This window comes from Aquila chrysaetos, chromosome 20 (genome assembly GCF_900496995.4).
Source record: "Aquila chrysaetos chrysaetos chromosome 20, bAquChr1.4, whole genome shotgun sequence".
NCBI classification, from domain to species: domain Eukaryota; kingdom Metazoa; phylum Chordata; class Aves; order Accipitriformes; family Accipitridae; genus Aquila; species Aquila chrysaetos.
In genome coordinates, this window is record NC_044023.1 from 24,921,917 (window position 1) to 24,937,563 (window position 15,647).

A 15,647-nucleotide genomic window follows, 5' to 3' on the forward strand; every position below is an offset into this window, starting at 1 on the left:
CAATTACCCAGGGAACTCGCTACCTTGCTGAGTCCCGACCTGGTTCGAGGGGCTTTGTAGAACAAACAAGAAATCAAGACTCGTCTCCAAAACTTTGCAGCATCCACACATAAAACATGGGGAGGGGGAAAAAAAAAGCAAAACAAACTATAAACCAAACAAAAAACCCTCTTGGGTTGATGATACATATTTTGAGGAGATTAACCTCCTAAGTTTCCTGGTAATGTGTTTAGTGGGGGGGGGATGTAACAGGGTTATAAGCATAAAAAGAAAAGTGTAGGTGTATCTAATCAGGAGACAGCTGAAAACTGACCCTGTCACATGAAATAAGCAGGCTGGAGAAAGAGGAAGCTCCTGGAAAAGGAAGAATGAAGCCTAATGAGAAATCTGTGGCATGCCAGAAACTCTTGATCAGGAGTGACAGACAGACATTGACTAGGTATTTTTAGAAATGCACTATAAATTATAAAATTGTGGGCAGCACATGAAGAAAGAAGACTTCAGTCTGGCTCATATAGTTGGAACAAAGACACCAGGAAAAAAAAAAAAAAAAAAAGAAAAAATTGGTGATAGGAGCACGGTAGTAGATGAGGGCTTTCAGAAATTTAAACAAAGACAGAACAGAGATGAGACCAGAAAATATCAGTACCACGTCTGTTTACCCTCTTTGCCTGGTAAGAACTTGCACACAGCACTTGCGCACATCAAGCAGGCATAAGAAACTCCTTCCCCACAAAGGGACTCTGAAGAGCAGGCTGGAAAACGCAGGTTCCAAGATCTGCTTTAGGTCTTTCCTGGTCTGAGGAGTCCTGGCCTTTCACAGTTGCCCCATGCCAGTGTGGCCTGAGTTTTTAAGTATACCAGGAAATTTAATTACAAAATTTCTTCTTCACTTTTGCCACTTACCTCATCAACATGGCCATGCTGATAAAGATAAGGGTTTTTCTTTTCCAAACTGTACCTCAGATAGAGCACCTAGAGTTAAAGAGCAAGTGTAACAGTTTCCAGCAGGACCAACTGGGCAAGCAAATAAATCACAAACATTAGTTAAGCTCAGAACAGCATTTATGTAGGCAGAGTAGAGCATAAACTTAAATCACCGTGCAGCCTTGCCTCACACAGAAGGATGAAGCTCAGGGCTTGACTCTGCAAAAATTGGAAGATATGGAAGTAGTCTGGATGTGTTCAACAGGTCTCAAGCTTCAGTAGTAAACTCTAGACAGAAGCACGTGGGCTCCTGCTCATCCATGCTTCACAAACACACTTGCAACAGGTAAAGTTCCTGCCATTCCAGTAAGAAGCACTGACAATTTCACAGCAGCCCACAAAAGCTTCTACAAGCCTCTAATAAAATATAACTGAATGCTAATTTCTCAGCAATCCAAGTCTGCTGACTTCCCACATCTACATGTAGCAAAATCTTCTGCAGTCACAGGCAAATCTTAGACTTAATAGCCACAGACACTGTGCAGCATTATGTAGTAGGTACAGCATGCCGTCTCACTAACAGAACACACTGCCACTAATTTCAACATACCATAGTGCAACAACAAGTCATTAGAAGAGAACGAAATGCCCATTATTTTTTCTAAATGAGAGAAATCTGAACACTGGGAGGAAAATAAAGAAAGAAGGGAAAGCAGAGCAGGAATTTCTGCTACCAATGGCAGCGATAGAGCCAAATGCCTGGGCAATGGGGGAGGAGGAAGGCACTCGACACAGCCCCGTACAGTTCACACCAGTATCTGATGGGGGCAGAAGAGCTCCGTAAGAGATGGCAGACATCGACTGCAACAAAAACAGGCTACATCCATCACAACAGCAGGAGGTACCAGCAGATCAAATGATGACAGAAGACATGCACCAGAAAAATGAGAATTATATTGCTTGACTACAACTCCTATGTTATACAGTTTTCGTCTTTATTGAATCACAGCTTTTCCATTATATACGTTGTTTCTTTGTCGTTGTAGCTTGTATAGCCCGTATGTTCACAACAGATGGATCAACGCTGTAGCTCAGTGATTTTTTCTAATTATAGTTGGATCTATGAAATTCTTAAAGAATTTCAAAGGAAATACTCCCTGCTGAGGCAAGGTGAGTCAGTGTATCCCCACTGTCATCAGCAAACACCAAAATCAAGAAAGTGAAATTGGTAGTGGTTTATTAAGAAAAAAAAAAAGGCAACAAACTTATTTAAAAGGTAAGATCATGAAGAACTGAAGTAGACAAATAGGCAAAGTCTTGAGAAAGTGAATATGAAACAAACAAACAAAAAAATCGAGTGAAGGTTTGCTGTATACCCAATCCATAGACTCGAGTAGAACCCAAGGGTCCAGATGAGACTCAACCCTGATCACTGAATCTTATCTGCCAGATACTTTAAATTATTTCTATTTAAGTGTCATTAAATAATTTAGTCTCAATGAGATTAAATAAATTAGGAAAATTTAGGGGTAAAGTAATCCTGCGTGAAACAACTTCAGATGTCTCATAACTTAAAAGACAGTGTTTAAAGTTCGAGTTCACACTTAACTTCATCTCTGTTGCATTTAAGTTTGCTCTAGTAATTTCAGATTTTACCTGTCTCTTTACTGACTCCACTTGAACTGTAACTAATTCTGCAATACAAATTGTTGAACAAGAGTTATAGTTTTAGCAATTTAGCAACTCATGAATTTAGTAAAAAATTATGACAGTGCAGCAGACTGAATGCTAAGCTGGCTTCTCAAATGCCAAAAACACTGATGTCTTTTATAAAGTTGATTTAACAAATGGCTGCATCATGCTTTCCTGATTTCACTGAACCATAAACCAAGAAGCTCTGCCAGTAATTGTATCAGTGATGTAAAATTTACATGTAGCTGATTTTTAAATGCATTATATCTTTATACTGTAAAGTCAGTAAAAGCTGTCATATGTTATTGAAAGCTGTATAATCATCTGTACTTAACCTGCAAGTTGTCTACCCTTAATTTGTAACTTCAAGCAGAATCAACACACTTTAAGCCTAATACCTACAGACACATGCCATAACTAAGATAGCATGTCTCAGAATGGAATAACTGCAAGATATTATGTTAATATGACAACACACATGGTGCTTTTCATGGAATATCGAACAGATAACATTGTCCTTTGGGAAAAAAAAAAAAAAAAAGCATTTATATTTCCCAATTTTTACTGTGTGTTTCCTATGCAAGTTAAGGGCAGCTCACATGACTATTACAGCTCCCCAGATTATGTAGATTTCATAGCAATACTGCAGAAGTCTTAGTATTTCTAGCTCTTTGGGGGGGGAATAGAGATCCCCACTTTTTGAGGTGTAGGGTTGCACCTGAGCTCCTGAATAACTCTTACAATTCTTGTGCCACATTGTGAGACAGTGCTGTTACCAGCTCTTGGGAGAGACAGTGGGGGGACTTGGCAAAATTTCCTAGGAAAAGAAAGAATCCAACGCTCCCACCAAACTCTTTTCCCCCTCCTACAGACTACCTGCTTGCCATGGTTTAACCCCAGGCAGCAACTAAGCACCACACAGCTGCTCGCTCACTCCATCCCAGCCAAAACCGGCACACTGCTAAAATCAAAAGGTAGTAACAGGTAACAGGCAGGTGCACCAATTTCTTTACCAGTGATAGAGACTACCATCCCCACCTAACTTTAGGTCTCATTCTCCATAGCAGTTGAGATCTAGGCAAGCTGTGGGTGGTGTTCTCTTGATGAATAATTCATTAAGTTCAGCCAAGGGTCTGGGATCATCAGAGGTCCCTAGTGATGAAGCAGGTCCAAGGTTAGTCCAGGAAGTCAGTCCATACGTCTGGGCTCAGATCAACCGAGAGAGCAAGAGTCTCAGCTTAAAAGCAGCTCCCAAAGGAGGAGTTGCAGTCCCTCGCTGAGACTATACCTAACTTTCTTCACAACAGCTCTTACCAGCCAGCTGACCCTGAATGCAGGCAGACAAACTTCTGGAAGCTGGGGAGCGCACTCAGGGTCCCAACACACACATACGTATTCTTCAGTGCAACCAACCTATCTAGGACAGCTAGGATGGTTTTTAAGTCACAGGGCCATTTTAGCAGTGATCACCTTGCTAGACATTTTGTCTATCCCAAATCCATTGAAATTGAAGTATTCATTCCCACTTCTTTCTAGTTCTTCTTGGCCTTGCACCAAAACTGATAAAACTATACACCAATGAAGTTTGTAAAATAATAGAAGAGTATAATTATTTCTAGTTTTTTACTGCTAACCGCAGAGATGCTGTAACCAACTCTCTATAGCAAACTGAATTCCAAATTCTTTCAAATGTCTTCCAGGCTTTCATGGCTAGTCACCTGATACTAACTAGCCAAGATATTATACTAATTGGTACTTAGCAGATGATCTCCCTTTCACTAGAGATAAAATGTTGAATACCTTGTTGACTATGTCAGTTCTGCTCAAAGTCTTTTGAGCCAAACGGCTTGCTGCTTTCTGCAGACTTTGGGTGAATTATTCAAATACTTCCATTTTCTTATCAGACAACCCAGCACAAAGAAGTAGGATTTAGGAAATGTGAAGGGAAAGGAGGGAGAAATGTTTCAGAGTGGTGGATTACTTCAGCTCAAAGCTATGTAGTGCGCAGAGACTCTGGAAATGGACAACCACGGAAAACAAAACTGAGCAACAGCAAAGCTCCACATTGCCACTAGATTGCAACGGTCACAGCTTTTACTTCAGTGATTTTCAAAGCACAAATATCAAAGATGCCACACTCGATTACGCAGTCCCACTGCCCATTGAAAGTATGAACCAATTTTCTGCCTTTCTTGCTTGTTTTGATATTTTACACATCAGAGAAAGTCACTGTTTGGAATCCACAGCACTTTTTGGTTTCCCTTACCCCCTTGGTTATTTAGAGCATCTGTTTATATCACCACCCTTAGGCAGGAACCAGATGTTCCTTCAGACAGTAATCAACTTAGATCATAACTGAAGCTGCTTAGAGATACATTTACAATTTATGCACGCACCCATCTTCTGTAAAGATATGACAAATTTTCAGGCAGGACTGGGGTGGGGAAAGACCATATTTGAGATTACATAATCCCATAGTTTTTTTCATAAAAGAAAAAAAAATTACATCACATGAAAGTACAACTGCAGAATGCTGAATAAGGTGAGCAACAGGTCACCTAATTGCATATTGAATTTAATGCTGTTAAACAACAGGCCATATTTATCTTGTAATTTTACATGTGTAAATAAGCATAAATCCAGAATCGGTACTGCCTCAGCTTGAGTGCACGCTCAAGCTTGTCAAATCTCTGAAGTAAACTGTAGCTTACACAACTCCAGGCTTTTGCCTTTAGCCTACTTAGAAACGGCTGATGAGCCTGAGGGCAGTCAAGGTTTCTGAGCCCACTTAAGACTATGCACAATTAAGAAAGCTCCTGTTTTGTCATATATCTGGGCAGAATGTTATATTTAACAAAAGCCAATAATCAAGCATAAACACTCAAACACTGAAATTACAATAATGCTAAAGGAACAGCAGGAACACACATTTTCCTTTAGAAAACTTGACTAAACTAAGAACAAACTTGAGAGCTGCTTTAGCTATGTTTTTTACTTGGTTCTGTTAAAAAAACCCAAACAGTTTCTGTGCTCTCATTTTAAGTCTTTGTTCACCAAAGAAAACATGCAAGAGTAATATTGAAACTAACAGCAGTCAAAAGAATGGGTAAACTTTACACATAGCTGCAAAATACTTCTTTAAGAAATAAAAATGTTCTTTGCAAGAAGATTAGTACTAGAGATTAAGTTTTAGAGTTGCCATGATACCTAAATTTATTTTGTTATATGGTCCTCTGGCTTCTTAATCAACATGAACTATTTTAAATAAAAATACCTGTAAAAAAATTTCCTTTTTCTGAGCAATTTGAAATCCCACTGACTCTGTTATTGCAACTTGAAGGGCCTTCACAAATGCTATCACAGTTCATAGCCACATTTCTGGAAGTAACTGAACAGGTTGCTAAAAGCAGTACCACTCTTTACTTGAATAGATGATACCAAGTCTGAAATCTTTCACCAACACTGCTGTTCTCATTAAGAAATGCATTATTTATTTTGTGTCTTGATCAGTTGCTGCATGCTGTTGAACAGCTCTTTCCCGCTGCCCAAGTAGCATCTTGTTAGCTAGGAAGCATTGTTTAAGTACCATCTATGCTACAAATGGGAACAGGTTTACGAGTAAAGAAAGCACACACATGGTAACTGAAGCAAAGCCAGGACTCCAGTAACTCATGACAAGTCTTCCACCTTCACATTACAGGAATGAAATACCTTTACAGAATGAAGTGACCAGTAAGCAAGATTTTATTTATTTTACTTTATAGAGAAGATGACATTTTTTATTTCTGTGCAGCTATTTTTCATCAGGTTTTTCATTTTTTCCAGGTGATCTAAGAGAGAATTAATTGAGATTTTAAGAAATACACAGAACAAGAATAGAAAAATAAATACAACAAATCTCAGAGCCCTATCAACACATGTTGTGGCATTCCCAAAGTAGATAGAATCCAAATAAACACAAGTGCACCCATAGTTTTCAGAACATGCATCAGGAAGCAATTCCCAATTAGAACAGAGGAACTGGAAGACTCAGGTTAAGAAGGGTGAAGTATTATGTCCTGAAGCAGCACACATGCTTTGGATCATGCGAGAGAGGGGAGCTATGCTGAAGTGCATTAACTTCATTTCCACAGCTTCCCTCAGTCCTGCAACAAAGGGTTCCCACCCTGCATGCACGCACCACAGAGATACAAGTACCAAAGGAAAATGTGAACATTGCTGGAACTGCTGATTGCCTCCCTCTTGCTCATATGCATAGGGGAGATTGCTGCTGTCACTTTCTTCCAATAGCAGTTTGTAAGCAAGCAAGCTACTTTTAAAAACACCAAGTATATCAGATTTTCCATTCTCATGTTCCCAAGATTTTTAAAAGATTCATTTCTGTTCAGGTACATCAGGAACTTTGGCCACTCTTGACCCTTGCTCTTCTAAAAGCCTATGTTATAGTCACAGTCCTGGGGGCTATGCTCCAGACGCAATCCAGAGATTGCTGGCCCAGTAGTCTGTCTGTCCCCTTTCCTTCCCACTGCATCCATCAGTTTATTACCACAAAGGAAAATCCTCTTGGGCAAAACCTAAATTTGAGGTCAGCTCAGGCACACTATAAATGCTGTACAAAGCTTCTCCACTAGACCAAAATGCCCAAATTAGACATCAAAGGTATATTTCCCCAGAGCATGACGAAAAACCAAGGCAGCATTTTGTTGGTTATGTCACTTTAGACCCATATTATATATCTTTATTGTCTGCCAGAAAAATGGTGCAATATGCAAATACTAGAAAGCAGCTGGAGCTTCACTAAACTCTACAGAGGGACAACCAGTCACAGAGGTCTCTGGATGATTTAGCCCCCACAGAAGGCCTTTCCTCACATGCATTTCATTTTCCTCTTTCAGACTCCAGTCCTCTCCCTTCTCTCTTAAATATGGAGGGGAGAAAGCCTGAACAGCCCCCTTTCCACAAGTCCCAGCACATACCAGCTGAGGACACAGCAAACAGCAAGAACCACTCTCACATCCACCTCTGAAATGACTGCTTGGTTAAGTAGCAGAAGAGCCACCGTTCATAGAAAACGCTTCTCAATACGCCAGGCTTCTCAACAGGAAGAGCAGCTACAGTTGCTGCTTCTCAATAATCAAAGGCCATTATTTACCAAAAATTGACTCGTAAATTTGTTCTCGCATATAGCAGATGATGTAGCAGAATGCAGTTACTATCAGATTAATAGTTCTCATTTTTCCAGTCATTCCTGCCAAGTGATCCAATTCATCCAGGCCAGTGGTTTCCAAACTCTGATTGCACGCCCCTATTAGTAAAAAATTTTTGAGCATGGACTGCCAATACATTCATTTATAAACTATATACATGTACTACTGAACTAATACATTATATACATTATAAAACATACACAAAGATAGAAATTAAAAAGGAAAAGAAAGATAAAGCAAACATTATTTTAAAAAATTATTTTACTTATTAATGGCACAAAAAATATTTTCTTCCCACACTCCAATGGATTGTCTTGCGCACACCCCACTTTGGAGACCACTGATCTAGACAAAGGTGGTAACATTTCATCAGACCAGCTGACACAGTTGGGAGAAAGGACACCGCATTCCAGGTCTTTTCCCATATTCCCATGTTAACTACCTAATATGCTTAGCCTGTTCAACTCCCTGCTCACACATGAAGTAAAGGAACTACAGTTTTAAACCAACACACCAGAGCTTGCTTCATAAACTTAAGTTGCTGGATTTGGGTACAAACTCAGAAAACTATCAACTTTCCCGAAAATTCTCTTGAAACAAAGATCATGAATTCACTCACAATGAAAAGAGAGCCAGTAAGCAAATAAACCTGAAGCTATTAAGAGGCCTCTTCTTGAGGCCTCTTAGTGGCTCAATTGGCATGGCTCAATTGCAAAGTTAACCCATCTTGGGAGAGCGTATGCTTTTCCTAACTACTTTATTACTATTCCTATTCTTTTAACTGTTGGCAAGAACCAAAAAACCCAGATACAGCTCCAGGCAGACTCCTTCAATGCTTCTCCCAAGAGGAAACTTTACTCGCTGCCTTAGAATGACACTGTAATTTATGCTAATACTTTGTAATTACCATCTGTAAACGCAAGATATGCTAATTTCCAGATGACTATCAGGGAAATATATTGAAAGCATATTATTCTGCCGAATACTCTGAAAACGTTTTCTCTTGGAATATTTCAAAGTAGGCTTCAAGGGGAGGAAAACAATGTACAAGGGAACAATCTTGCTGCAGAGACAAGGTGAGGCAACCTCCGGATGACTGAGGAGATCTTATTCGGCCCCAATCCACTGTCATCTAGCCAACATCAAAGCAACTGTAGTATAGGAGAACAAATGTTCATAATGAAAAATCTATGTAAGCACAGTCCTGAAGATCTCAACAGCATCAAACACTAGCATGATTGTTTCTCTTGGTCCAAGACTCATGGTCAGACCCTCTTTAATTAAGAGAATAAGAACCAGAAATCAGTTTCACAATGCTTCCTATCTTTACCAAAGGGTTTGTCCCCCAATGAACAAGGCTGCAAAGAATTCTAGGAAAATATAGGTTATAGCTAAAGTTAAATCTGAAACCTACTCTTTCAAAAAAAGGAGCGCTTCAACTAAATCCATTTGGGAAAGAAGAGATGGTAAGACAAACACTATTTCTTGACATCACCAATAAGCCGATGTGCATAGCTTTGCAAGAACGTGTCACAGAACAGAGACTGTCATTTTGGTGAACGTTTTTTCCACACAGGCTAGGCAAACTAAAAAAGACAGCACTGATCCCCTATCAGCACAGTAGCCAGGCTGATCTAAATCAGATTCAGTCAACCTGGCGTCGCAGTTCAGTTGCAAGCTGCAGCCAGTGTTCCCAGAGCCTCTCAACAGCCTAAAAGGTCGACAGCACCATTCACTCAAACCGGAATTCCTCACTTTTATAAAATACACAATAAAACAAGAGGGCAAGAAAAAAGCCATCTACATAAATGCAAGGTTTTGTTGCAGGAACTAGATAACAACTGTTAAGGACTACTCTGGCTGCTGCTCTTCCCATCACTCCTTGTTTGACTGTGGTGTGCCATCCAACCAGACTAATGTGTTTCAAAAGTAGCTCTCATTTCACTGATCAAATACATATAAAATAAGCCACCTGCCATGTGAGAAAATGACTAATGCTTGCATCTTTTAAGCTCTTTGCTTCGCCACTGAAGAAGCTTTTGAATACACTAGCATTAGTGTTTGTTAAAAGAAACTTGCTTTTAAAAACAAGATTCAAAAGGCTTAAGAAAACATACAAGGAGATGATAACCAAAGGTAAATCTGAGTAACTTACTGCTGCTGTTGTGGCCTCCTCTCCACCTACATAGATAGAAGAAGCAATCTCCATCACGGACAAGTTTGTGGGAGCATCTGTAGTAGATGACGATCTGGGCCGACCTGATTGACTATCTTGGGCAGACCTCCTGTTGATCTGTGGACTTCCTTTCGGGGCATCTGCCTTGCCCCGCCTGCTGTGCAGGCTCGTCCCTCTCTTCATTTTAGGTGGCACTCTGATCTGCTGAAGCACCCGGTTCAGAGCTGTGGGGTGGGTGGAGACACCATCAATTTCAGCACAGACGCTTTGGCTTTCCAAATCCATGTCAGGCTCCAGCTCAGCCTGAGCTTGCTGAACATCATGCGGAGAAACTGATGACCTCCTGCGCTGATGCTGGAAAAGGTGCTTCAAGCCTTGACCAATCACATTAATGTTCTCCAAAGCATTATGGGTTATTTTGGATAATTTTTGCTCTGATTCATGTTGTTTTTTGGTCTCTTGATCTTGGGATTTGCCTCCAGGATCAGGGTCATCACACAACTGTTCAGTGCCAGAGGGCTCCATTGATGACACCCAACAGGTTTATTTGACTATTCATACATAAATATGTCCCCTGTTTTTAAAAGGCTTGTGTTTGTTTTAAAAATGCCAAGATTGTCAGCCAATTAGGTGTGCAATTGCTTCAAGAGTGACTACACATGCAGCTGTGCCACGGTGATCTCATGCTTATCTAATGTTAAACAAAAGAGTCATTATTATACATCCATGCAGAAAGTAGTGGGTTAAAAAATCCAATGCGCAAAACATGCCATTAACAGAACAAAATGTATCAGTTTTCCAAACATCCTTCCATGTGGTATTAGTTGCATCTAGGCCGTATGCAGAAGCCAAAGCTTGTAGGAGACAAGTCATTCATCGCCTAGGGGAAGAAGCCCAGCACAAAGGGTACAGGAAAGCAAGAAAGGTAAAAAAAGCTGTTCAAAAGGGGGAGAAGCAAGGAGAAACCAGTGGGGGTTTGTTTATTAAGAACAAGCCCATAATAATATCTAACAGAACATGAGGTTAAATTTCTGAAGAGCATGTTAGTCTCTTTGGCAGAATTAATTTTGTTCCTTGACAAAGACCTGGTGTTTTGTGCTTCAAATGTAATGTCTACTCTGCCTACCTGATTTTCTTGTAGAATGCTTAACTTCACAGTATTTAATACGTGCAAGAAAACAGAACATTTCCAAATCAGTTATGCATTTCCAAATAGTAAGAAATGACTTATTACTGCCAACATCCACTGATGGCACTGGAAACTAGATGTGAAAATCTGTCTTCAAGCAAGAACAGGCAAGTGAAATGGTTTCAATTGGCACAGTCTTGTCCATAGTTTTCAGAGAAAACAAAAATGCCTTTTTAAAAGTAGATTAAGCCACCAATCTGAAAGGGAGCAGTACCATGCATGTGTAGCTCAGTCTCTAGCAGAGAAGAAACACACAGCTTTTCTCCAAGAGAGCTCAACCTTACCTATCAGCAGGGCTCAGGCAGGAGTTGGTTATACATTGCAGCTGAGCACTTATATAGCAACACACTATTGGAGAAGTACAGCAAAGGAATGAGGAAGGAAGGAAGGACACAGTATCTGAAAGAGTTTCACATCAGCACCATGAGATCACATGCTCGGAAGCTGATCATTGTTTTCTTGCAGGAGAAAGCTTTGATTAGGCTTCTATAAATACAGAAACCAGATCACAGAGGTCTACCTCAATCTTGGCAGAAAGCAGCCTGTGCTTTAACAAAACCCAACATTTCATTTGAAATGCAACATTTTGGGATTTGAGAGCATTCATTTTTATCTTAAAACAGCTGCAGAAACATAATGCATTGAGGTTACAATTAGAGCACTCTGAGTTTTGTGCATCTGAAACCTGACACAATGGGTTAAACCGATATTCCAAAATGCTTTCCAAATTGGCATCCAAAAATATCAGAAGAGCCGCCTCACACTCTTTTTTTTTTTTTTCCAAATGTCGTTGCTATCAGCTGGAGGCAAGATGAAATTCAGTACTTACAGAAAGCAAAACACTAGAATCATACAGGATTTTATCCCAGTATTTTGAACATGTTATAAGCATTGATGTTAAATATATTGGCCCATTTTATCAATAACACTTTAAATGCAAAGTAATAAACTACATTCCAGAAAAATACATTTACCCATATTCATGCAGAAATTGTGGCAGAATAAAAAAAAAAAATAAAAAAAAATGTGCAACCAACCTTTTATTTTTACATACTTAACACTTTCTTAAATGACTTCAAGTGCCTTTATGACTAGTATTATGCTTTGACTTTTAAGCTTGCTCTTTCTTAATATTTCTTTTTTCCTGTGTAACAGGTTTTCCAGGAAGTTGAATTGCAGGTCTCTACTCAATTTAAGTTTTGGGGGAAAAAAAGGCAAACCTAGATTTTCCTTTTCATCCAACAGACCAAATGGTTCAGTGAACAAACTTCACTGGCTAAAAAGCAAGAGTCCCAAAATTATTTGGCATATAAAATACAAACCTGGCAGTTGACCCATAACTGCCTTTTTCATTTTAGCTAATTCCCTCAGTATTCATTTTTCAGTCAGAACTCACCGAAGAACTGTACTTCATACCAAAGATACCTAATATACTCTCTAACCAGTATCTTTTTGATCTTCTGCACGCTTTCTATCCAGATTACCACTGGTAATACTGCTGATCTTAAAGAACACCACTTCAGTCTAACTAGAGTTCCATGCATTATCTGCTGGAAACCATTAACCTGCTTAAATTAGTGCTATGTCAATTTACAAACCAACCTGAAACAAATCAGCCTAGTTAGCTCACAAACGAGTCACAAGTACCCCTGTGTATTCTGTGACTGATTTATGAAATTACACTGACTCTTATTCTTTAAGAGGCTCCTATAGGGAGCTTTGTGGTCATCTGCCTATTCATATATCCATATGATGAGTCTGTTCTGAGCCCGAAAAGAGCTTTTCAAATTGCATATCTGATATGAACATCCTTAAAACTACTTATTTGTCCTAGTACCTACTTTTGGGAAAAAACTACTCATAGATGTGAAGAACGGTGAATCAGTAGAATAAAACCACTCATAAATGTGAAGAACTGTGAATCAGCAGAATTAATTAGCACATTTACTTGCATTAGGATTCAAGTTTTGTGTTTGGTTTTTTCCCCCACTTACAACAACCTTTATATTTTGTTTGAGGGAGGAAATGGAGTACTTTATAGCATGAAGTTCAAAAACATACATTTCTTTTTCGCATGAGAATACAATACATCAGGGACAAAATTCACAATTCCATATACGGTCTCACTGAGCAGATGTTATAACATTATTACATCCCAGAACATGCTAATATAGTCCTTCATTTGTGCAATTATTTTACAGCAGCACTGGGAAACAAAACAGTTCAAAAGGAGAAACTGGCAAAAACAATATTAGATAACTGTGAATATATAAACTAGTACTTGCCTCCATCACTTGCCCTTTAGCATGGCTGACATACAGCAGTCCCTCCACTGAACAAAACTGCAAAAGAAATTGGGTATGAGATGCAATTCTTGGAAATGGGAGGAAAGATGTACACAAACAACAAAGTGAGCACGGTTCCAACTTCTAATTTATTTAAATTTTTACTTTCTTTTCATTTAAATGCAAGTGCCTCTGGAAGCTGGGCTATTTTAAAGTCTTTCAAATAACTGAAGGGATACAAACATAATTGAAGTTGAAACTGAATCTTACAGAATTAATCAAGAAGTTCTTGTGAAGGAACATTTTCTCTTGGGGTATATGGCCACCAGTATGTGCCGAAAGCACAGGTAGATTTCAGGGCTCTAGCCTGCAAGGTCAGACTGGTCCACACAGATTTTATTTTCTTCTCCTATTTAGTCATTCCAATGTTCTGGGCATAGGTCAAACAGCTTGCTTTTGTTTATCTGGAGTTCACCTAACAGGAGGCGAGAATTGTGAGCACTTTGAAACACGAGCACCTTTCAGTTCATTTCACAGGGAAGCTCCGTCACCTTGGCTGAACTGCTACCCTGCATAACAGCAACCCCTGCCAGGAGGCCAACAAAACCAACCCCTGTCCACTACAGCTGTAAACCCTGGGCAGCCCCTTTCCGTAACGGCAGCCCACCTACACGCTGAACCTGTCTGTGCAGAGACGAGGTAATGGATCCAGCCACAGCCTTCACACAGAACAAGCAGGAAGGATTTGAAGGTTTGAGTCCAGCCTAGGCAAAGCACACCATGCCCGAGGACACCATCCTGGCCTTGCTCTCCTTTCCAAAAGGAGGGAAGAGAGTATTTCAAGGGCATTTTGATGATCTGTTTAATGTTTCTGCGACAAGCCCAAGGTGAGGCCAGATGCTTGCGAGAAGAACACAACAGAGGATGACACCACGACAACCAAGAGCAGATACAATGACCGCATTTCTCTAGCCAGACTCACGTACTATTCTGAAACACAGCTACATCACCCAGATTTTCCAAAGGTTATTAGTTACTCAACTAGTTCTTGAAAACAGGGACACAAGCTTCAGAATACATTACCCCTCAGCAGAATACTACAAGACTGTGCACAACTGGGGCATTTTGACTACTGTATTACACACCAGATTCCCACCTCCAAGAAGGCAGAGATAAAGAAAATGTTAATCAGAACCACAAAAGTGTAATGCTAGAATATGAAGAAAGTGATGACAGCAAATATGAAGAACTTAGGAAAAAGTGAATGAACACATTTTTGAAAAAGATCTTGACATAGAAGAAATTACATTTCTACAATAGTGTAAGTGAAGAACTAGGCACAATATGTGAAGTATTGTTAACATATGAGGTGCTGCTAACATAACTTCGTAGCCATTCTACTTGTCTTTTTTCTTTTTTTAGTTTTAATGTTATTTTTTATTTATAAGAACTGTAGGAGCTTTTGCCAATGAGGTCTTCATAGATATGCCCGACAGGAGGACCCTGTACATCAACAGATGCTTTTGCTCAGATTAATTCCCAGCCTTTATGCTGCAGAGTCCGCTTTCCAGAGCACCCACAGATGGGCTTTGAGATGTAAGGTCATGAAAACTACTTGTATCTTCTCCCCTGTGAATCACAGCCTTCACTGACATACAAACCAAATCTCCCATTTTCTGTCAGAAGCTCCATTTTTTTCTAAACTTTGAAAAGCTACTGCACTGGGCTAATCAAAATGCCTTCACTCTCCTGTACTTACGAAGAGTAGACATAACCTTAGCTTTTTTTTTTTTTTGCATACTTAAGGGCTCTGTTGCTTTCTCTTCATTCTTTCACTTTTCTTCATCAAATACTTTGTAACATGAAAATTTCAAAAATGTGTCAAGTATCTAAGATCAAGATCAGAAGTCTGAAAAGACTTTGGCCCATTATATTTTAGTTAAGCTTTATTCAATTTTACTCTAAATGCATCAGTTTAATGAATTCCCTTCAAAACCACAGCTATTTGTAAATAAAGTGAACTCTGAAGTTACCATTGAAAGCCAGCTCAGAGCTGACTTAGCTGCAACTGGAGTACTTGTTACAGATACAAACAGTACAGAACTGTAGAAATAGGGAAGAAAAATTATTTTCTACAAAAGAAAACAGAAGAGATTCTGCCCTTTGTAGAA

At 39.5% G+C, this 15,647-nt stretch overlaps 1 protein-coding gene and 1 long non-coding RNA gene across 5 annotated transcripts in view; one reads left to right on the forward strand and one right to left on the reverse strand.

Moving 5' to 3' along the window:
- Positions 1–15,647, reverse strand: part of TMCC1 (transmembrane and coiled-coil domain family 1) — a 188,384-nt gene that overhangs the window by 89,145 nt on the left and 83,592 nt on the right. For 2 of the 4 annotated variants that reach the window (XM_041118724.1, XM_030043784.1), the window contains one exon: positions 13,477–13,533. In XM_041118724.1, coding sequence (XP_040974658.1) covers positions 13,477–13,482 — 6 coding nt within the window. In that variant the 5' untranslated portion in view covers positions 13,483–13,533. Of the gene's footprint in view, positions 1–906; positions 976–9,981; positions 10,694–13,476; positions 13,534–15,647 lie in introns of those variants that run through there. The other 2 variants (XM_041118723.1, XM_030043768.2) reach the window with 2 other exon arrangements.
- LOC115353817 overlaps positions 1–15,647 on the forward strand; it is a 104,032-nt gene that overhangs the window by 69,232 nt on the left and 19,153 nt on the right. The gene's annotated exons all lie outside the window — the stretch shown is intronic.